Genomic DNA, 24,053 nt, shown 5'->3' on the forward strand with positions numbered 1-24,053 from the left:
TATCCGGTCTCCCTGGACCCTGCATTCACTAAATCTGGTCTTCCCGGACCCTGCATTCACTAAATCTGGTCTCCCTGGACCCTACATTCAGTAGATCTGGTCTCCCCGGACCCTACATTTACTATATCTGGTCTCCCTGGATCCTGCAGTCACTATATTTGGTCTCCCCAGACCCTGCATTCACTAAATCTGGTATTCCTGGACGCTGCAGTCACTATATCTGGTCTCCCCGGACCCTGCATTCACTATATCCAGTCCCCACGGACCCTGCATTCACTATATCCGGTCCCCCCGGACCCTGCATTCACTATATCCGGTCCCCCCGGACCCTGCATTCACTATATCCGGTCCCCACGGACCCTGCATTCACTATATCCGGTCCCCCCGGACCTGGCATTCACTATATCTGGTCTCCCCGGACCCTACATTCACTATATCCGGTCTCCTTGGACCCTGCACTCACTATATCTGGCCCCCCCCCCGGACCCTGCATTCACTATATCTGGTCTCCCACAGTACACACAACATGGAAATGTAATTATTTTAGTAAATATAAATTGCTAAATACCTTTTCTCATAAGCAGTTAGAGCAGTCTTGTGACTTCAGCAGAGCACTGATTAAAGCTTGTAGGAGATTTCTTTCTGCTCTAGGAATTTGTGAAACCCCTGACCTCTGTCTGGACAGTGCTGATTGGCCCTGTGCTGATCACATGCACCCTCCCAAGAAAAAAAAAAAAAAACTATCTAGCAATACACACCAAACTGAGCATGTGCATGTAACCACGGGTTCAGTCTGTATCAGGTGGTCATTTCAACAAGAGGAGGGGCAGAGAAGTGAGGATTAAACAGACTTTTTACACAATGCAGATGATTAACCCCTGAGGTTCCATAGTGAGTATAACAAGCATGCTTTACTGCATCTACAGACTGATTGTACTGACTTTAATATTAAATGTCCAGCTCACCAATCACATTACCATGGACCATGTACTGTAGATATAATAATTTGTATCAAAGGTTTTCTGAGACCTGAAAATTATTTCAAGGTTTCCTCTGTGGTAGAAAAGGCTGAGAAAAGCTGACCCAAAGCGACAACTCGTAATGTTTCGTTCCCTATGAACGTCTCTCGGCGTGTTGGTTAGTTATGGTTTCCTGTAATTATTTTTTATTTTGGCAGCAGATGCACTTGCTTTCCGCCCTTGGTGCGCAATGTATAATTTGCATATTTATTATATTTTCCCTTTATTTCAATACGGTGAGATCTGACCTTCAATTCTGAGTGAAAAATCAGCAATGGTAAATTTGCATTGCCTCGCAGACATTAAAGTCAACCTGCAGCAAAGCCTGGCTAATGCACATAAACTGACCGCCCTCCAACCAGACATTCTGCAGGTGAAACTCAAAAAATTTGAATATCGTGCAAAAGTTCATTTATTTCAGTAATGCAACTTAAAAGGTGAAACTAATATATGAGATAGACTCATTACATGCAAAGCAAGATAGTTCAAGCCATGATTTGTCATCATTGTGATGATTATGGCTTACAGCTCATGTGGAAGGGAAAAGCGTGGAAGAAAAAGGTGCACAAGCAGCAGGGGTGACCGCAGCCTGGAGAGGATTGTCAGGAAAATGCCATTCAAAAGTGTTGGGGACTTTCACAAGGAGTGGACTGAGGCTGGAGTCAGTGCATCAAGAGCCACCACACACAGACGGATCCTGGACATGGGCTTCATATGTTGTATTCCTCTTGTCAAGCCGCTCCTGAACAACAAACAACGTCAGAAGCGTCTTACCTGGGCTAAAGAAAAACAGACCTGGTCTGTTGCTCAGTGGTACAAAGTCCTCTTTTCTGATGAGAGCAACTTTTGCATCTCATTTGGAAACCAAGGACCCTGAGTATGGAGGAAGAATGGAGAGGCCCAAGGACCCCGAGTATGGAGGAAGAATGGAGAGGCCCAAGGACCCTGAGTATGGAGGAAGAATGGAGAGGCACAAGGACCCCGAGTATGGAGGAAGAATGGAGAGGCCCAAGGACCCCGAGTATGGAGGAAGAATGGAGAGGCCCAAGGACCCCGAGTATAGAGGAAGAATGGAGAGGCACAAAGACCCCGAGTATGGAGGGAGAATGGAGAGGCACAAGGACCCCGAGTATGGAAGAAGAATGGAGAGGCACGCACTGCAAAATGCTTGAAGTCCAGTGTGAAGTTTCCACAGTCTGTGTTGATTTGGGGAGCCATGTCATCTGCTGGTGTTGGTCCACTGTGCTTCATTAAGTCCAGGGTCAACGCAGCCGTCTACCAGGAGATTTTGGAGCACTTCATGCTTCCTTCCGCAGACAAGCTTTATGGGGATGCTGACTTCATTTTCCAGCAGGACTTGGCACCTGCCCACACTGCCAAAAACACCAAAACCTGGTTCAATGACTGTGGGATTACTGTGCTTGATTGGCCAGCAAACTCTCCTGACCTGAACCCCATAGACAATCTATGGGGCATTGCCAAGAGAAAGATGAGAGACATGAGACCGAACAATGCAGAAGAGCTGAAGGCCGCTATTGAAGCATCCTGGTCTTCCATAACACCTCAGCAGTGTCACAGGCTGATAGCTTCCATGCCACGCCGCATTGAGGCAGTAATTGCTGCAAAAGGGGCCCAAACCAAGTACTGAGTACATATGCATGCTTCTACTTTTCAGAGGTCCGATATTGTTCTATGTACAATCCTTGTTTTATTGATTCCATGTAATATTCTCATTTTCTGAGATTGTGGATTTGGGTTTTTCATGAGCTGTAAGCCATAATCATCACAATGATGACAAATCACGGCTTGAACTATCTTGCTTTGCATGTAATGAGTCTATCTCATATATTAGTTTCACCTTTTAAGTTGCATTACTGAAATAAATGAACTTTTGCACCATATTCTAATTTTTCGAGTTTCACTTGTATAAACATGAATGCTCAGTGCAGCTGAGCCATCTTGTTTATTCAAGGGGGATCTGGCTGGAACAGATACTGTTAACATCAACTAATCGGGGGGGATGATAGTAATTGGTGTCTGATTAACTTTTCACTGAAGGGTACCAGGGAGCTCTTGACTGACCCACATATGTCATATTGCTATTTACACTGGATTTAAATGGCCAGATTGAGCTACTAACATCATCCAAGGAAGGCATAGTCTGCATCGAGGCTGTAACTATGTGCGATGGGGCCCCACTGCAATACCATCGAAGGCCCCCCAATGCTCTAATTCTCCATCTCAACATACAGAATACTAATCTCTTCCACAGTAATTATATGAAGGGCTTTCATACTTTATATAGTTGCATAGTTAGTCTGGCTGAAAAAAGACAAAAGTCCATCCAGTTCAACCATTAAAAAAAAAAAAAGTTATAATCCTACACCCACAGTTGATCCAGAGGAAGGCAAAAAAAAACAGCAAAGCACGATACAATTTGTTCCTGCAGGTGAAAAAAAACCTTCCTGATCCCCCGAGAGGCAATCGGATATTCCCTGGATCAACTTTACCTATAACCATCGGTTCACATCTGAGCAGGTGGTGCCGCTGCGGATCCACACAAAAATCCGTGCAGCCGTACCACCCACACAGAAAATTGCGGACCCGTTGGCGGGTGTCAATAGTTCTAATGGCACGCCGCCCGCACTAGGAAACGCAACCGTACTGGGAACCGAGGTTCCCGTGCGGGCTGCGTTTTCAAAGGAAGTGCAGGGACTTCTTCCCTGCATGTCCCGGGCATGGGAGTCCATTCAAATGAATGGGCTCTTGTGCCCGTGCAAAACGTGTCCCGCACGGCCACATAGGTGTGAACCGGGGGTAAATGTTATATCCAGTTATATTCTGTGTATCTTTATACTTTTATCCAAATGTATTTGACAATTGCAATTTTCTGCCTGCCTTTATCACTATGTAGCCAATGTTGGGGCCTCATGACAGTTGGCTGGTCTGCTATGGCTGCTGTTTCACCCTTGTCTTCATATACACACACATTTATAATAGCATATAACTTGCTTTATGCTTTGCCTGGCTTGTTTTGCTACTTGGAGATTAAATCTCCAAACACAGAAAGGTTTCTTCACAGTAAGAGCTGTGAAAATGTGGAATAGACTCCCTCAAGAGTTGGTTCTGGCCAGCTCAGTGGATTGCTGTAGGAAAGTCCTGGATTCTTTCTTAGATACACAGAATATAACTGGATATAACATTTATAGGTAAAGTTGATCCAGGGAATATCCGATTGCCTCTCGGGGGATCAGGAAGGAATTTTTTTCCCAGCAGGAGCAAATTGGATCATGCTTTGCTGGGGTTTTTTTTACCTTTCTCCATGGATGTCAAATTGGCGGCCCTCCAGCTGTTGCCAAACTACAAGTCCCGTGAGGTATTGCAAGATTGACAGTTACCTGACTCCGAATGGTAGAGGCACAATGGGACTTGTAGTTTTGCAACAGCTGGAGGGCCGACAGTTTGACACCCTGTGGGTGTAGGATTATAACTTTTTTTTCATTTTATGGTTGAACTGGATGGACTTTTGTCTTTATTTCAGCCAGACTAACTATGTAACTTCAGTCTTATCCTGTGTGCTCTGGATCAGCTTGTTCTGGTGTTGGGATCTTGGTGCTTCATGATTCAGGGACATACGGAGGGACCGACTGCAAGATAGGTAAGTATGCAGCAGATCAGGGGTTGGTGGAAGGGTTAAGGAACTTGTCTCACAATCCTGGTGCCCAACTTGAAGGCCAAAGTCTACATGCCACCCTATGATATTCCCCATGAGCCCTTACAGCCAGTGGTGTGAGTGGGAATATTGATTTATAAAGGGCTGCAATAGCAGCAATCTCTGGCAGTCTCATATAACACACCTTTAGCCATTAAACATCTCCTGTAGTATATCTCCAGTTTCTCACCAAACCTGCAGGATGTCCTCAGTCTCTGATTATCTTTGCCACTTTATATAAGATTATACAAACAATATTTATAATGTATGGCCCATGGGATAGTAAAAACTGGCAGTTTCTGATTGTTTGGTCAGAGACACATCCACACCATTGGCCTGCTGGAGGTCATTTTGTAGGGCTCTGGCAGTGCTCATCCTGTTCCTCCTTGCACAAAGGAGCAGATACCGGTCCTGCTGATGGGTTAAGGCCCTTCTATGGCCCTGGCCAGCTCTCCTAGAGTAACTGCCTGTCTCCTGGAATCTCCTCCATGCTCTTGAGACTGTGCTGGGAGACACAGCAAACCTTCTGGCAATGGCACGCATTGATGTGCCATCCTGGAGGAGTTGGACTGCCTGTGCAACCTCTGCAGGGTCCAGGTATGGCCTCATGCTACCAGTAGTGACACTGACCCTAGCCAAATGCAAAACTAGCAAAAAACAGTCAGAGAAGATGAGTAGGGAAAAAAATTCAGTGGCCTCCACCTGTAAAACCATTCCTGTTTTGGGGGTTGTCTCATTGTTGCCCATCTAGTGAACCTGTTGTTCATTTCATTAACACCAAAGCAGCTGAAACTGATGAACAACCCCCTCTGCTGCTTAACTGACCAGATCAATATCCCAGGAGTTTAAATTACTTGATGCTATACTCTGATTAAAAAATGTTCCTTTAATTTTTTTGAGCAGTGTATATACAGTGGGGATCGAAAGTTTGGGCACCCCAGCTAAAAATTTGTATTAATGTGCATAAAAAAGCCAAGGAAAGATGGAAAAATCTCCAAAAGGCATCAAATTACAGATTAGACATTCTTATAATATGTCAACAAAAGTTAGATTTTATTTCCATCATTTACACTTTCAAAATAACAGAAAACAAAAGTTTGGGCACCCTGCAGAGTTAATATCTTGTACTGCCCCCTTTGGCAAGTATCACAGCTTGTAAACGCTTTTTGTAGCCAGCCAAGAGTCTTTCAATTCTTGTTTGAGGTATCTTTGCCCATTCTTCCTTACAAAAGTCTTCCAGTTCTTTGAGATTTCTGGGCTGTCTGTCACGCACTGCTCTTTTAAGGTCTATCCATAGATTTTCAATTATGTTGAGGTCAGGAGATTGTGAAGGCCATGGCAAAACCTTCAGTTTACGCCTCTTGATGTAATCCCCCGTGGATTTCGAGGTGTGTTTAGGATCATTATCCATTTGTAGAAGCCATCCTCTCTTTAACTTCAGCATTTTCACAGATGGCATCAAGTTACCATCCAAAATTTGCTGAAATGTTATTGAATCCATTTTTCCTTCTACTCGTGAGATGTTCCCTGTGCCACTGGCTGCAACACAACCCCAAAGCATGATTGATCCAACCCCATGCTTAACAGTTGGACAGAGGTTCTTTTCATTAAATTCTGTGCCCCTTCTTCTCCAAACGTACCTTTGCTCATTCCGGCCAAAAAGTTCAATTTTGACCTCATCGGTCCACAGAACTTGTTTCCAAAATGCATCAGGCTTGTCTATATGTTCATTTGCAAAGTTCAAACGATGATTTTTGTGGTGAGGACGTAGAAGAGGTTTTCTTCTGATGACTCTTCCATGAAGACCATATTTGTACAAATATCTCTTTATAGTGGAATAGTGTACCACAACTCCAGTGTCTGCCAGATCTTTCTGGAGGGATCGTGCAGTCAAACGTGGGTTTTGAATTGTTTTTCTCACAATCCTGCGAGCTGTTCTGTCTGATATTTTTCTTGGTCTTCCAGATCTTGCTTTAACTTCCACTGTTCCTGATGACTGCCATTTCTTAATTCCATTCCGAACAGAGGATATTGACATTTGAAAACACTTTGCTATCTTCTTATAGCCTTCTCCAGCTTTGTGAGTGTCAACTATTTTCAGTTTCAGTTTTCTAGAGAACTGCTTAGAAGAACCCATGGTGCTGATTGTTGGGGCAAGGTCAGATGAGTCTGGGCATTTAAAACCTTTGAGATTGACATCACCTGGTCTTCCCAGACGATGATTGAGAACAATCCATGACATTGGCAGGTCTCAGCTTTGCAAAGGGGGCAGTGCATGCTATAAATTCTGCAGAGTGCCCAAACTTTTGCAGATGCCATTTTTTGTTTTCTGTTATTTTGAAAGTGTAAATGATGGAAATAAAATCTAACTTTTGTTGACATATAAGAATGTCTAATCTGTAATTTGATGCCTTTTGGAGATTTTTCCATCTTTCCTTGGCTTCTTTATGCACATTAATACAAATTTTTAGCTGGGGTGCCCAAACTTTCGATCCCCACTGTATGTCATTCTTGCCCTGGCCCATAGTTCTACTTTAGGATTGCTGCAGCATTTCATTTTATCTTGTATTATTACCTTGTCCTGTTGCTTCTGATTCATAGTGTTTTTATTGCAGCGAGCAACATTCTGCTCTGCGTCTTCTTTCTCTCGACACCTCTGTTCATAGGCTTTCTTACTCTGTGGGAATACATCACTTGTAATCACCATCCATACTTTTATGAAACACATCTAGTGAAAAACAAAGGTTACAAATGTGTCTGGTAAGCACATCATGGATGCTTCAGCTGTTGTGGATAAGTCAGGATTTCCCACGGTCAGGGCAAAGTAGCAGGTTTACTGAATGTGAACCTATGCCCAGACTGTGCACTTTAACGTTTTAAATACCCTGAACGACGCACTTTAAAAAAAAGCATTTATTCACCTCGGTAGCTGCAGGCATTCTGAAGAAATTTCCCCTTACTTTCTATCCTGGAGACACAACTGAAAGTGAGGGGAAATATCCTGAAAGAAATGGTAGATCGCACTTTTGACATCTGCAACTGTAATAAAGACAGGTCATTGCAGCACTCTCTCCTTGTGCAAGGTGAATGGTCTGGTCTCCGCCCCCTTTTGTAGTGGAGCTGCTGGGCCCCTCCCACAGCTATGATTTTTACACAGGCTATGTAGAGCAACACAGTGATGATGTCACTGATACTTTTACAAGGTAATGTCTAGGTCTACAAAGAAATATGGTGCACACAAAGTGAATTTATATCTTTTTGTGGCTATTGAGGAATATACAGTGTGTATATATATATATATATATATATATATATAGTGTATATTTATACAAACTCCATAACATGACAATTTAGAGTCTGCATTCCACCTGCCTTGCATTGCACTGCAGGTGCAGCTGTTCAACAAGAAAAATAACAAGAACGTTTGACCAAAGCACCCACTGATGTGAGACCTACCACAGATACACTTACAGTGCCTTAAAAAAGTCTTCATACCCTTTGAAATTTTCCTAATTTTGTCATGTTACAACTAAAAACATAAATGTATTTTATTGGGATTTGATGTGAAAGACCAACAGAAAGTGGTACATAATTGTGAAGTGGAAGGAAAATGATAAATGGTTTTGAACATGTTTTACAAATAAATCTGTGAAAAGTGTGGCAGCATTTGTATTCAGCCCCCCGGAGTCAATACTTTGTAGGACCCTCTTTGGCTGCAATTCCAGCTGCAAGTCTTTTTGGGGATGTCTCTACCAGCTTTGCACATCTAGAGAGGGACATTTCTGCCCATTCTTCTTTGCAGAATCGCTGAAGCTCTGTCAGATTGGACGGAGAGCGTCTGGGAACAGCAATTTTCAAGTCTTGTCACAGATTCTCAGTTGGATTTAGGTCTGGACTGTGACTGGGCCATTCTAACACATGAAGATGCTTTGATCTGAACCATTCTATTGTAGCTCTGTTTGGGTGTTTCGGGTTGTTGTCCTGCTGGAAGGTGAACCTTCGCCCCGGGTCTCAAGTCTTTTGCAGACACTAACAGGTTTTCTTTTAAGATTACCCTGTATTCGGCTCCATCCATCTTCTCATCAACTCTGACCAGCTTCCATGTCCCTGCTGAGGAAAAGCATCCCCTCAATTTGATGCTGCCACCACCATGTTTCACAGTGGGGATGGTGTGTTCAAAGTGATGTGCAGTGTTAGTTTTTCGCCACACACAGCGCTTTGCTTTTAGGCTAAAAAGTTAAATTTTGGTCTCCTCTGACCAGAGCCCCTTCTTCCATGTTTGCTGTGTCCCCCACATGGCTTCTCACAAACTACAAATGGGACTTTTTATGGCTTTCTTTCAACAATGACTTTCTTCTTGCCACTCTTCCATAAAGGTCAGATTTGTGGAGTGCACGTCTAATAATTGTCCTGTGGACAGATTATCCCACCTGAGCTGTGGATCTCTGCAGCCCCTCCAGAGTTCCCATGGGCCTCTTGGCTGCTTCTCTGATGAATGTTCTCCTTGCCCGACCTGTCAGTTTAGGTGGACGGACATGTCTTGGTAGGTTTGCAGTTGTGCCATACTCTATTTTTGGATGGATTGAATAGTGCTCCGTGAGATGTTCAAAGCTTGGGATTTTTTTATAACCTAACCCTGCTTTAAACTTCTCCACAACTTTATCCCTGACCTGTCTGGTGTGTTCCTTGGCCTTCATGATGCTGTTTGTTCACTAATGTTCTCTAACAAACCTCTGAGGGCTTCACAGAACAGCTGTATTTATACTGAGATTAAATCACACACAGATAAGCTCTATTTACTAATTAGGTGACTTCTGAAGGCAATTGGTTCCACTAGATTTTAGTTAGGGATATCAGAGTAAAGGGAGCTGAATACAAATGCATGCCACACTTTTCAGATATTTATTTGTAAAAAATAAAAAAAAAACATTTATAATTTTCCTTCCACTTCCCACTTTGTGTTGATCTACCTCACATAAAATTCCAATAAAATACATTTACGTTTTTTGGCTGTAGCATGACAAAATGTGGAAAATTTCAAGGGGTATGATTAAATTTTCAAGGCACTGTATACATTTAATATGTAACATGAATATGATACTTGCATCCATTGTCCTTTTATACTGCAGCTGTTTCTGCTTGTGCATTGCATCCATTGCAGCTTCTGTCTACAAAAAAAAGAAAAGAAAAATGATTCGCTAGACAATGAAATAAAGAATGATGCATTATACTGTTTTTAAAGGAGAACCTTCATATGTTCATTAGTGAAAAATTATAATTTGTTTTGTAATGTTGTTTTGTTTTTTTTTATAATTTTCACATCATAACATACTACCTGATTTCATGTTATATTCTTTTACTGAGATTAGCGAAACTCACAAAGATTTGTTTCCCATATTTGTACCTAGCAAATATAACAGACCACATTACAGACGTTTCTCACACCTGTGATTGGATTTTTGAAGCAATCGCCTTACAAAATTGCACATTCAGATAAATCTGTGTATTTATCAGAAAAGCTCCTTGTGGTGGATAAGAACAGCAAACTGAATTTTGGAGGCAGTTTTACTTCCAGGTAAACCTTCTCCTGAACTTGATGTAATAGTTTCCAATGAACCGTCATGATAAAGCTGATATGTAAAGGCTGAATAAAAATGACTGTTGATAAGTAATATTATGTAAATGTAAAACCGCAGAGACTTCCCGTTTCCCTCTCCGTCTAATGGTTCATCATGCTAGATCTGATTTGCCTTCAAATGGATTCATTTACTGTTTCATTTAACAGATAACTAAACTTTCCAAACAACTTGACAGCCCCCTTCCTAACCTCTGCCATCAACTACTTGTGCTCCAACATGAACCGCTTCCTCTTTCACATGGCATGGCTTGCTGTTGACTGGGAAGCATTTCTGAGCTCTTCTGTGCAACGGCTGAGTGGTGGTACTGGACTTGCTCCACTCGCTCTACCATAGATTATAAGTGAAAGGGTCCACTCCTTCTACCATATGGTGTAAAGGAAAGGATCCACCCTCTGTACCACAAGTTGTAAGTGAAAGGCTCCACTCACTCTACCATAGGGTACAAGGAAAAGGCTCCACCCTCTCTACCATATGGTTTAAGGTAAAGGCTCCACTCTCTGTATGTAGGTTGTAAGTAAAAGGCTCCACTTTCTCTACCATGGTGTGTAAGGAAAATGCTCCACTCTTTCCACCATAGGTTGTAAGAGAATGGCTCCACTCTTTCCACTCTAGGTTGTGAGGGAAAGGCGCCACTCTTTCTACCATAGGTTGTGAGGGAAAGGCTTCACTCTCTCTACCATTGGGTATAAGGAAAAGGCTTCTCTCTTTCTACCATAGGGTGTAATTTAAAGGCTCCACTCTATCTACCATGGTGTGTAAGGAAAAGGCTTCACTCTTTCCACCATAGGTTGTAAGAGAATGGCTCCACTCTTTCCACACTAGGTTGTGAGGGTAAGGCGCCACTCATTTTACCATTGGGTATAAGGAAAAGGCTTCTCTCTTTCTACCATAGCCTTCAATTTCTATGGTGTGTAAGGAAAATGCTCCACTCTTTCTACCATGGTGTGTAAGGAAAAGGCTCCACTCTTTCCACCATAGGTTGTGAGGGAAAGGCTCCACTCTTTCCACCATAGGTTGTGAAGGAAAGGCTCCACTTTTTCCACTATAGGTTGTGAAGGAAAGGCTCCACTCTTTCCAACATAGGTTGTGAAGGAAAGGCTCCACTCTTTCCACCATAGGTTGTGAATGAAAGTCTCCACTCGTTCCACCATAGGTTGTAAGGGAAAAGCGCCACTCTTTCTACCATAGGGTGTGAGGGAAAGGTGCCACTCTTTCTACCATAGGTTGCGAGGGAAAGGCTCCACTCTCTCTACCATAGGGTATAAGGTAAAGCTCCACTCTGTCTACCACAGGGTGTAAGGAAAAGGCTTCACTCCCTTTGGTGTAAGGAAAAGGCTCCACTCTCTGTACCATAGGTTGTAAGTGAAAGGCTGCACTCTCTCTACCATAGGGTGTAAGGGAAAGGCTCTGTACTTTAAGAAGTACAAAATATCAGAGGTCACCTACCATGGGCATGTCTCTCTTTCTCTATCTGCACGAACAGTGTTGCCAACACTCTTAGTGAAATCAAATTGGAAAGTCCAGCACACTCATCTTGCCAGGCAAAATTCCACTTTATTGAGAGTTGTCCATAAAAGTACTTACATATTTGAGACCTGTTTAAGACTGTATGAAACATATTTCAGTGCTGCAATTGCTTTCGTGGACAACTCTCAAAAAAATTAAATTTTACACAAAAAAAAAAAAGATACAGTGTGCTGGACTTTTGAATTTTATCTTTCTATTTCCAAGCAAGCCAACAGAAGGCCTTTCCATTATACTAGCTGCTGGGAGCCACTCACCAGCCAGCCTTCCCACAAGAAAGCTGAACACATTCCAAAGAGTTTGGCCAAAGGGTGAAAAACGGATCAGAGTTAAACCATGAAGCAAATGTTTGTTTGAGAATCATGCATGTCACCGTGGTAAGGCTGTTTATTTATTCTTATACATGCTGAAGAAGTGAACTTCCAGAACCTTGCTAGCAGTGGAAGAGCTTCAATGCTTAGCCTACAGGGTCACATTTGAAGTAAATAAGGGAATATGACACACACTTTTCAAAGATTAGAACAAATTCAAAATGCAATGAGCTTTCAAGGTATTGTGCCCAAGCTGTTTCCTGCAACACTCAATGTAAAGGAACGTCTGTGACTCAACACCATCTGTATTTCACCTCTCTGGACACCACAGTTCATTCCTGAAGATCCCATATTTTCCCTTGCAAGAGTTCAGTTTTTTTCTTCCATTGTGGCCCTTTTTAATAATTATGCTGGAAGGAATGGAAGTCTGTCCGGTTTGCTTTGAATGTTTTTTTCTGAAAAATGTTTGTATGTGTAACACCCTGCTATAAATGTCTAATGCAGGATGTTGAAGCCAACACAAGATTGCAGTGTCCTGTGGAACAGTAGCATTCACATGTTGAAGAACAGCCATATGGAACTTGTATGCTGAATTGCAGGACTTTACTAAGGAGCAATGCATTTGGAAACTACATTTCCCAGAGGAGCTGGCATGTGGGTGAGGGCATATATATCTCAAAGCCCGGGAGACTGAGCAGGAAGTGTGATGGGAGAGATCGAGAGAGGACGAAGTGTGCTGATGGCTGAAGTAGTCGACCAGGCTGCGGAGCCAGAGTCAGAGAGGGAGGAGGAGCAGAAAGAATCTGCTGATCGTCAGTCTTGCCACGCTGGCCAGCGAGCCAATCTGTAAGCGGGAGACCAGATGGGATGCCAAATCAGGACTGGAGGACCATCTTAAGAAAGATGGACCACTAAGACCTGCTGGACACCATTGATTGGGTAAGAGAGTCCCATACAACCACTGACTATGTGAACACTGACAATTTTATCACATCTGCTATCTACGTGCACAGTTGCAGAAATTACACATAGTTACCCCAGTTTGCGGCCTAGTTCTCCCAGCCGTCATTGTTGGAACATGTTTGCATTACAGTCTCATCATCCAAGCTGACCACAGGAAACACAGCTGCAGGCCAGAATACAGCAGTGCCAACTGAAACAACATGAACTGGATTTCTACTACTGTTACCTTTCGCCCTTGTCACCCAGAGAGAGAGTTGGTCTTGCTCACAGACATTTATGCCAACTGTTACACTTCACTACTTCAAATCTGTCCTTGTTTAGTGCCTTAATGGGGACCTTGCATCATTTCACTACCATTAAGAGGAGAAGTACTTATTAACTATCATCTACACCTTAGACCATCTTCACACCAATTGGGCCCCAACTAGCACACAGAAGATTTCATATTGTTCTTAAAGGGACATTGGTTGATTATAGATGAGAGCTCTCTCCATTTTCAAATCTAATCCTTTCTGAAGACCCTCAGTGAGCGGACCTGTTTATTGATAGTTGTTCTCGCTTACTGGGGATTCAACAGTCACCTCAGATTGGAGGCAGTGGATTATTTCTGAAAGCAGGCCTACTAACAGTTACTGGTACCTTACTGTGGATGCTGTTACTTTCACTTAAAGTTGACAAGAGTGATTATATCTGCTGCATATGCCAATGTTATTTTGTGCTTTTTGATCAAGCTACGTTCAAATTCAATATAAACTTCATGTTGGTTTACACTAACTTGTGTGTGAGTCCATTTTACAGTGGTGACTTATTCTGGTCACAAGAGTACGATAGTGTCAACAGAGGATGGGCTTTCAGAAAGAGGTCCAGATAGACAGGGAACCTGAAAATTACTAAGCAACCCTTAAGGGGGTAGTGCTACATATGTCATTTCACATAACATCTTGCTCCTCAGATCAGGCACTCACTTCATTGAAAATAACACTACTTGTAGCTGATTAATGCATTTCTATGCTATTTAACAGTCCCGTCCTTTACAGTCTCTCATGTGCTTCCAGGATTTCTGGGGGAACATGACCCTGACTCCACTTTCTTTCAGGGCAGAGGAACTCCATCCTGAGATCATATGGCAATTCCAATTCCCCTCTCAATTTCAGCAATGTTATATCTTTGACTGCCTCGGCAGAATTACTTTCTTGCCTTAGCATTCTTTTAGGTGATTGGGGACAATTTCCCACCTTTCAACTGTGGGGGGTTTCTATTAAAGTCCTTGTCATAATTTCTTACAAGCTTCTCCATGTGGTATCTCCAAGATGCAATGCAGTAGTATAATGCAAGAAGTAAGGGCACAAATGGACCCAGGCCGTGGCGTCCCTAGGCAGGTGGGGGTTGAGGGGGTGGGAGCAAGATCTGCTCTAAACATCCAAAGCAGCTGGACCCTTGCTTTCAACCTCAGGCAGTGGTGGTCCCAAAGGAGCGAGCCTTTCCCCGGATGGGCCTATATATATCCTAGATTGTAAGCTTGAAAGAGCAGGGCCCTCGATCCCCTCATGTTTTGCATTGTATTGGTATTGTTCTGTCACATGTTCTGTCCCCCTTTGTAATGTACAGCGCTGAGCGAACTATTGGCGCTTTATAAATACTGTATAATAATAATAATAATAATATATATATATATATATATATATATATATATATATATATATCCTCTCCCAGCATTCCTCACTTCTTTCCAGTTGGCTGGACCTTGTAGTTTTCATCAGCACTGGCTCCATGTAAAGACCCTGCTCCCCTGACTACATGTCTCACAATCACCTGCTTTCAGTAGTGGTCTTTCTCTCAATGCTTCCAGGGTACAGTGTTACAGTCTGATTAGAAGAAAAAAGCAACCGAATGCCTTAACTCCTGCGCTGGACAATGGACTTCACAATGAAGTATTTAAGGAATGCAAGCCTTGCTGCCCTCAATGGACCAGGGGAATCCTGGACATCGGCTCTGAGGAAGAGGTATAGCCTTGAAACGCGTCAGCCATTTAGAGGTCTACAGTCCCTCACCAGACATCTTTCAAGGAGATTGGACCATGCTGTATTTCTTGTGACATTCCTTTGATTGTATTCCTTTGTGAGTATAATACTTTTTATTAATACATTTCTATTTTATAAGCCCATGCGCCCTATTTTTGTTTCTTTGTATACAGTGGTACAGTCACTAGGCTGAATACTAGAAGGAAACAAACTCAAGCAGTCTCTGTTAAGAATGTCCCACAGTCGTGGGGGTGGACTAGCCAACACTACTATGAGAGATAATCCAGCAACCAGTGATGATTCAGCAATCTGCTCCCATCAAGAAAAATCCATAGAAGTTTCAGCAATAAAAAGCATGATAAGAAGGTGAAAATCCTTTTGCAGGCAATGATATGACTGCAAACTAGGTATGACCAGATCACCCTTTCCCAATATGCCAGATAAAGCAATTCGCAGACTCAAAGTGGTCCTCTCAGTAACAAAAAATCTGCATGATTAAATTCTTGACATACAATACATATTATACAGCAATAGTATACTTTTCCTCATGTCCCAAGTCCCATGTTTTTATCATCAATAATCCTTCAGGCCAGTGTCTTTGACTAGGCTAAAATGATGTTATCAATCTGCTACATGCAGGAGGAAGCATTTCCTCAATCTGCCTGTGAAAATTTGTATTCATCCAGGTCATGGAATAGCTCGAAGTGGTTAGTCATATTCAGCTGAACTTGTTTATTAATCTTGAAGACAGTTTGCATCCTATCCAAGCCAGTTCCTTAGTTGTAATGAGTGGCAGGATCCTACCCTAACATTCATATACACACACAGGTAGCACAAACACCTATCATGGAACGTGTCAAGGCAGATGTTGGTTGTCCAAAAATAGGGTGGGAAGTGAATAAATTGATGAACCACCCAGTTCTAGCTATCTAATCTCATCTCTTGGTGTCAGGAAGTCTGCGTGTTAGCAAGGCCCTGATTCACCGCCAGCAACGACCATGCTGGCCAAGGGCCCCTTCCACCACCTTCCTGTACAGGAATGAGATAGGGTACACACACATCTGAAACATTAAGGGACTCCGCTATCTTGATAACTGATATGCCCCCAGCCTGAGGCACTCCTCCAGAAACAAGGAATGTAGCTGAAACATAACGCACAGTTTTTGGCCAAAAAATCCTTTACCTCATCCTCTTTAGCACCGACATCATAAATGCTACACAGTGCAAGTCCAACAATAACATAAGACGGCTACCCAACTCTTCCTCACTGTAAGTCCCCATAGGTGGGTTCTCCGGCGGAATCTGTACCAGACCTATCCCAAAGGGTTCACTTCCTAAGACTTCAAGCTTACATGGCAGTATACTAAAGGTAGCCATTTCCCATCACACTCTGGCCCATGCTCTTCTAGCTCTACATAATAAGGAACTAGGCTAGGCCCACCCACCACATCCAGCCAAGGAAAGAGTTTCCCTAAAAGGGGTATTATCCCTGCTTGCATGTACAGGTATCAATTATTGGATTTACAAGGTTGAAATTGTGAATTGGCGAATCTTCAGGGTACATATGTTAAATATTATATGTGGAAGGCAGATGGTGTTGAAAGCCCCCACATCTATTTATGTTTATTGCTGGATCTTTGCCTCAACACCACCTACAGTATTTCAAGTACAGGGATAACTTCCAGAGACATAAAAGACTAGACAGACTTAAAAAAAAATTAGAAGCTTTTAGCAAAATCACTATTTTGCCTCACATTCAATAGGGAAAGAGAAATTAAGGTAATTTTTGGTATTATTTTAGGGTGCAGTAGGCTTTTCTTACACTTTATAGCACAGCTATCATCATAGAAATATGGAGGCTTCCATTGTTAGCTTTCTTTCTTCAAATACTAAATGCTTGGCTTTTTACTTCTGAGTTAAAGACCCAGGAAAGGCATGCAGCAAATGAAAAATGAGAGGTCCTCATGTCTATACTTGTTCTAGGTTTCCATTAAAGTGGACCAAGGTCTAACATCATCCAAAGCCACTGGAGCATTCCAGTGCATGACTGCCAAGACTTTAGGTCACCTGACCTGGACCATAATGCTGTGGGTTACCCTTTTACTAGAGGTATAGGTTTATCAGCATTCTAATACCTCCAAAAAACCTACAGTCACCAGGGATTCAGACATCCACCTCCGGAATGCCACTGACGCCACAGCTTAGCCCAACTGAATTTTGTATATATTATCTTAACCACAGGTCCACGAAGAATATCCAAAGAACCAACAGATTTATTGATAGCATTTCACACAAAATAATAATGGTGTAAGAATGAGGGTCAGAAAGGTTCAGGAGGAAACCTTGACCTTCTGGAATGTCAGAAGACCATGCAAAGAACTAGGTTATTTTATAATAGCCAGTCATGTATTCGCTATCAGTATATGAAAAGCAGACAATTATAAAACATCACTGATAGTAGTGTTCTGGCAGAAACATGCTAATGTGTTTGCATTTTAGCATAAGAGGAAACACTGAAGGTATTTGTTCTCTTACAGCCGAATGCCAGCTCTGACACGTGACTCTATCATTCGTTTCCGACCGAAATCCAGGTGTATTCAGTGCCTAGTTTCCTATGTGATACCAGCCTAAACCTTCACTGTGTTTGGCCAGTTCCGTATCAGTCACGGACTGTCAACAAAACCAAAAAATGTTCCAGAATTACATAGTTGGTATAAAGACACCAATCCATCCAGTTCAATCTGTGTGTGTTATTATGTTGCTACCATTTTCCATATCCCTGTACATTGTTTTCAAAAAGAAACACACCTATAAGTTTTATTAATTTATCTATGTGACGGGAGTGACTTTGGGTGGGGGCCCATGGGGCACAGCCCCCTTTGAAGAGGTGGGGAGACCCCTGTCTCAGCTCCCCATATTCCTCTTATGTGTAAGCCACCCTGTGCCTGTTAGGGGTACAGGGTGATCTGTCCTGATATTGTGTAGACATGTATAGGTGGGGGGTGGGGGTTGTCCATTGTTCACTGCCAAGTGCTGCATCCTATTGTTCTATTGTGTCTTGCTTGCCAGCAAACTATTATGGGATGTATGTGTTCCTGTATTGTCTACTGCCACTTGGTGTATCCCATTGTTCTATTGTGTGTCTTGGTTTGGTGGGGGGTGTTTACGGCAGCCCTTCCCCCTGATGGGACGGCCTGCTGATGTGTTCCCTGTTACTGGTTGTATTTCCCCATCCTGTGTATATATCTTGTGTTTGTGTTAAAATAAAGCAGTTTACTTCCTTTCTTAAGAATCCTGGTGCTGTCTCGTCCTGTATGGCCAGCGGTGGTGTCCGTGGATAATGTTCGGACAGGGAAGCGGGAGTCTAACGGAAATACCCTAGCGCAGTTGGGGTCCGGTTCCGTTACAATCTACGCTCCCAGTTGACACCACCAACTGTGGAAGGGAGTTTCACATCTTTACTGCTTAACAGTTGTAATGCCTGTGAAATGTGTTCGGCCTTGGACCCTTTGTTTCTTGGGTAATTTTTACAATAAAGCATTGTTGCCCAAATGCCAGGGGCATGAGAGGTGACTTGATGTCATTTCACTAGCCACAGGAACAGAGTCACAAGATATTCTGCTTAGAGCAAGATAAAAACTTGTTTATGGAAATTGGACCTGTTTATGATATCTAGTGTGTCACATTAGAAGATAAAAACCTGTTTAATGATGTCTACTTGCTTGAGAAGTTAGAAATCCTTAAGATTGGGGTAAACTAATAGACGTTTAGGGTAGATAAGAAGCAAAAGTGTGACTTTTCAGATAATGAATATGGTGGTTGAACGTGACTCTCTTATCCTCACAGAATCCTTCTGCTAGCTCCTCCTATGGTGGGTGTGGTGCCCGCCCACTATTGGACAGCTTCCAGAAAAATGGTTTAAAAGCCGGAAGTCCAAGCGAGATCGATTGATGGAAGCCATTCCATGCGTGAGATGATGCTCTGATGCTGGGATTTTTGCCAAGGCTATATGGGCTCATCGATTGGTCACACTTACGGCTTCCCCGTGGTCCCCTGGGCAGTATGGTTCCGATGGGATTTGTTCCTTCCAGCATCTAACATAGCTTTGGTAATGTATTAATTCTATGCTGTGACGCTGTCAAATCATGTGTCTATTTCATGCTGTAATGCTCACATTATTATTGGTGTGTGTTATTATGCAGATTGTGACGACTATAAGATATATCCTCCGGTGTGTTGTGTGATAATAAAAGTGGAGGTTTTGACAGTGCAAGAATATTGCAGTTGGATTCTGTTATTTCTTGGAGTGCCAGGTGAATGATGTGCCAGGACAGGTCTTCATTTGGCATATGGTCTTTCACATGCGTAGAATATGTTATGGTTCAAATGCTGATTAAAAGGTACCTGCATGACTACATGTTGATTGTGTGCGTGTATATGACTTGCTTTTAGTTATTGCACCCAGCATCTCTATTACAACAGTAAAGAACTCCTTATGCAGATTAAGATTTAATCAGCCCTCATCCAACCTCACTGTGTGGCCATGTGTCTTCTTTAGAGACCTTGGATTGCTCAGTATCTTACCAATAGTAGAGTCACCATCCAAAAATCTGTATATTGTGATCATATCCCCTCTTAAGAGCCTCCCAAGAGAATAAGTTTATTGTTTGTAGTCGTTTCTCATAACTGAGGTCCCCCAGCCCCCTTATTTGCTTTGCTGCCCTTCTCTGGACTCTCTCCAGTTCAAGGATATCCTTCCTGAGGATCGGTGACTAGAACTGGATGGCATTCTCAAGTGGCCAAACCAGAAGTTTGTAAAGTGGTAGAATTATAGTTTTATCCTTTTAAATATCCTTTTTAATGCATGCTAACAGTCTGTTGGCCATGCTTGCTGCAGCTTGCTATTGTATGCTATTGCTGTGTCTGTCATCTACCAGGACCCCCAGATCCTTTTCCATTCTTGATAACCCCCCCCCCCCCAGAGGTTTTCCCCCTAGAATGAAACCTGCATTCAAGTTTTTAGCATTACTGTACATTTTCCAATATTAAACCTTGTCTGAAATATCACTGCCCACCCCTCTATTTTAACTACATTATCTTGTAGAGTTGCTATATCCTGCTGTGAAGTTATCGCCTGCTTAGTTTTGTATCGTCAGCAAACATTGAACTATTTATTCCAACCTCTGTATTGTATATGAACAAGTTAAACACAACTAGTTCCAGGATAGAGCTCTGGGGTACCCCACTTAAAACTCTAGACCTTTTTGGAAAATATGCCATTGATCACTACTCTCTGGCTGCGCAGCTGGATAGTTTTCTATCCAGGTACATATGATATCATCAATGGCAAAAGACCTTAATTTTTAAATTAAGCATTTATGGGGTACTGTAGCAATTGCCTTAGTGAAATCTACATACTCTACATCCACAGGCCTTCCTCCATCCAAATGACAGCTTATCTCCTTACAGAATGTTAAAATGTTGGTCTGTCAAGAATAGCCTTTCATAAATCTATGTTGGTTCATACTGATGATACTATTTTTGGCAGCAAATTCTTGGATGTGATCCCTTGTCATTCCTTTCAATAGTTTACATACTATTATCATTATTATTATACAGGATTTACAGTATATAGCGCCAATAGTTTGCTCAGCGCTTTACAATATAACGGGAGACAATAGAGCAACAATACAGTTCAATACAAGAACGTTAGGAGGGCCCTGATCCTGGGAGCTTACAATCTAAGAGGGAGGGGCTGATGGTACAAAAGGTAATAACTGTGGGGGTTGGACTGAAAGGAAGAATAGAAGATTCCGTTATTAGCTGAGGCAGGATAGGCTTTCCTGAAGAGATAGGTTTTCAGAGATCACCTAAAAGTAGGCAGAGTAGGCGATAGTCTGATAGATTGGGGTAGAGAGTTCCAGAGGATGGGGGAAGCTCTGGAGAAGTCCTGGAGACGAGCATGGGAGAAGGAGACAAGGGAGCTAGAGAGCAGGAGGTCGTGGGAGGAGCAGAGAGTACGGTTTGGGTGATATTTGGAGACAAGATTGCCGATGTAATTTGGGGCAGAGTTATAAATGGCTTTATATGTGATTGTTAATGTTTTGAATTTTAGGCTATTGACATTAGGCTGGCTGGTCTGTATTTTCCAGGTATATATCTAGGCCTTTTTTTTTAAATTGGTACCACATTTTCGTCAATCAGCTGGTACCATTCCAATCAGTAAGCTGTCCTTAAAAATGAGGAACAAATTGTGAAACAAAGGCCTGGCTACAACAGGGCTAAGTTCCCAGAGACCTCCAGGGTGTAAGTCATCTGGTCCTGGCGATTTATGCACATTATGTTTTCTAGTCTTTTTTGTACACTGGTTTCTGTCAGTCACATGGCTACATTCAAAGTACTGTTATTAGCATTACTGTCTTGTTTATTATATCCTTTTTATTTGTATAAACTGACTGAAGGATGTGCTCAGTACAGTTGTCTTCCTCCTGTCTCCCCTGTTTTAACCATTTCCATACCGGACACTTTTACCCCTTCCTCCCCAGGCCATTTTTCAGGTTTCAGCGCTCGCACACTTTGAATGACAATTGCGCGGTCATACAACATTGTACCCAAACTAAAATTTTATCATTTTCTTCACACAACTAGAGCTTTCTTTTAGTGGTATTTAACCATTTTCCGCCCACCCTGTGGCCGAATGGCGGCCGGCAAATGTCATCAGCGTTCCGGGTGGATGCCATATGGCATCCTCCCGCACATGTGCAGATTGCGCTCCTGCAGAGCCACGCAGCGGCGCAATCTGTCACCGGCCGTGTGCCTCGGACACGGCCGATGACAGATCTGAGTATCAGCCCCCGTTGCCGGTACCATGTGACCTGCTGTGACTAATCACAGCAGGTCACATGACAGTTGTATACAATGGATGGCTTCATTCATGCCATCCATTGTATACTAGTGTCTAGCTGTGAATGGTCACAGCAGGTCACATGCACATGTCATGTGATTAGCTGTGGCCAAATCACAGCTAAGCACAAAAAAAAAAAAAAAACCCTGAATGAATCGATGTCATTCAGGTAAATGCTTGCTTATAGCAAAGTAATTCTTTGCTATAAGCAAATTGTGTAAAAAAAAATAAAATAAAATAAAAAAAAAATAAAAAAATACTGATCACTTCCCCAAAGTAGTACAATGTTACTATGGTAACATTGTACTATTTTGGTCATAGTGAAATATGAAAAAAAAATAATAAAAAAAAGAAAAAAATTTAATAAAAAAAAAAAATAAAAAAATATATATATATATATATATTTTTTTTTTTTTTTTTTTTTTTCCATACTGTCACTAGTCAGTGTCCCTGATCACCACCATGCCAGTTAAGAGCACCCCCAAAGCGGTCCACAAAACATGCTGTGATGTGCAGAATCTGATCGCATAGGTGTGAATACCCATGCAATCCGATTCTAGTGCGGACCAAAAAAAGGGTCCTGCACACAAAATGTATGGTTCCAATCACACCGCACACAAATCGCATGTGATATGCAGAGGAATGCGATGCGGTTCCTGTGCGAATCACATGTGATATACTGCACCACATGTGTGAACCCAGGCCCACATCCCCTGCTGGATTTTGCTTCAAGAAGCAGAGTCCAGTTGGAGATGTGAGTGACTAGCAATAAAAAATCTTGTTCAATATTAACTGGTTGTATGATGTATTGCTGGATCGTTATGAGGATCTCATGGTGTTCTGTTTCAAATGCTGCTTTATGCATTGACATACCTCCTCAGACACAGTCTATCAGAACAGTATGGTCATTCTCCTGAGCCTTGTATCTAGAAGTACCATCTTTGACTAAAGAAAATTGAAGAAAATGGGCAGGGTCTAGGATAGAACTGAACAGGAGGGGTGAACAGAGGGAAACAAAAGTCCCATTAGTAAACAAGTTGTAGTGGCCCAAACCCGCCACTAGATGTCAGCATACTACAAAACAGTAATAACTTGAAGCAGATCAATACAAGACATGATAAATGCATGAATGTGGGGCAAAACAGATGGGCCACATTAGCATCCATAGCACCCGCAGGTGGTTGTTGAAGCTGGAGGGAGACGCCTGAAGTGGTACGATTTCACGTACCACATTTATTAAGACTCATTAACAAATTGATGAGTCATCAGAAATCAAAATTGTCTGTTTTTGCTCAAACACAGTTTGCTCCCCCAGATGGGTATCAAAAGTATTGTATTTTATCTTACCTTTTTACGTTCGGCTTTTTGTTTCTCCCGGAAATCTTCCATCCTCCTTGCTTCGTCCCGCAAGGTTTGTGCCAGCTGAAGATGGCACTGACCCACATTATCAATCTCTGAGCAGAACACAAGAAGTGAAATTAGATGGGCTTTTACGTTTGGCCTGTGTCGAGTTTAGGTTCCTACATGCATACTGAACCTCCATTCCATTTGAAACTTCTAAAAAGTCCTACATAAGAGCAGACACCATACCTACAATTACTTATAGAAGCCAGAAAAGTTTCCTCGGTGCCCTTCTCCAAGTCAGTTCTACTTGAACTCCAAGCTAAACAATCATTCTTTCAGTATAAATATATATACACACGGCTCAAAAAAATGAAAGGAAGACTTTGAAAACACATCAGATCTCAATGGGGAAGAATCTCCTGCTGGATCTCTATACTGATATGGATGGGTAATGTGTTAGGAACGTAAGGATGCCCCATCGTTTGATGGAAATGAAAATGATCGACCTACAGAGGACTGAATTCAAAGACACCCCGAAAATCAAAGTGAAAAAATGATGCAGCAGGCGAGTCCATTTTGCTGAAATTTCATTGCAGCAACTCAGAATGGTCCTCAG

General features: G+C 42.3%; 1 protein-coding gene across 1 annotated transcript in view; it reads right to left on the reverse strand.

Annotated features, from left to right (window-relative positions):
- Positions 1-24,053, reverse strand: part of PSTPIP2 (proline-serine-threonine phosphatase interacting protein 2) — a 152,035-nt gene that overhangs the window by 55,178 nt on the left and 72,804 nt on the right. The window contains exons 5-7 of the mRNA XM_089656879.1: positions 23,441-23,547; positions 9,837-9,899; positions 7,307-7,408 (exon numbers count right to left, since the gene is read on the reverse strand). Coding sequence (XP_089513005.1) covers positions 7,307-7,408; positions 9,837-9,899; positions 23,441-23,547 — 272 coding nt within the window. The remainder of the gene's footprint in view (positions 1-7,306; positions 7,409-9,836; positions 9,900-23,440; positions 23,548-24,053) is intronic.

This window comes from Staurois parvus, unplaced genomic scaffold (assembly GCF_062004578.1).
Source record: "Staurois parvus isolate SC_StPar_1 unplaced genomic scaffold, SC_StPar_1.0 ptg000946l, whole genome shotgun sequence".
In the NCBI taxonomy this organism is placed as follows: domain Eukaryota; kingdom Metazoa; phylum Chordata; class Amphibia; order Anura; family Ranidae; genus Staurois; species Staurois parvus.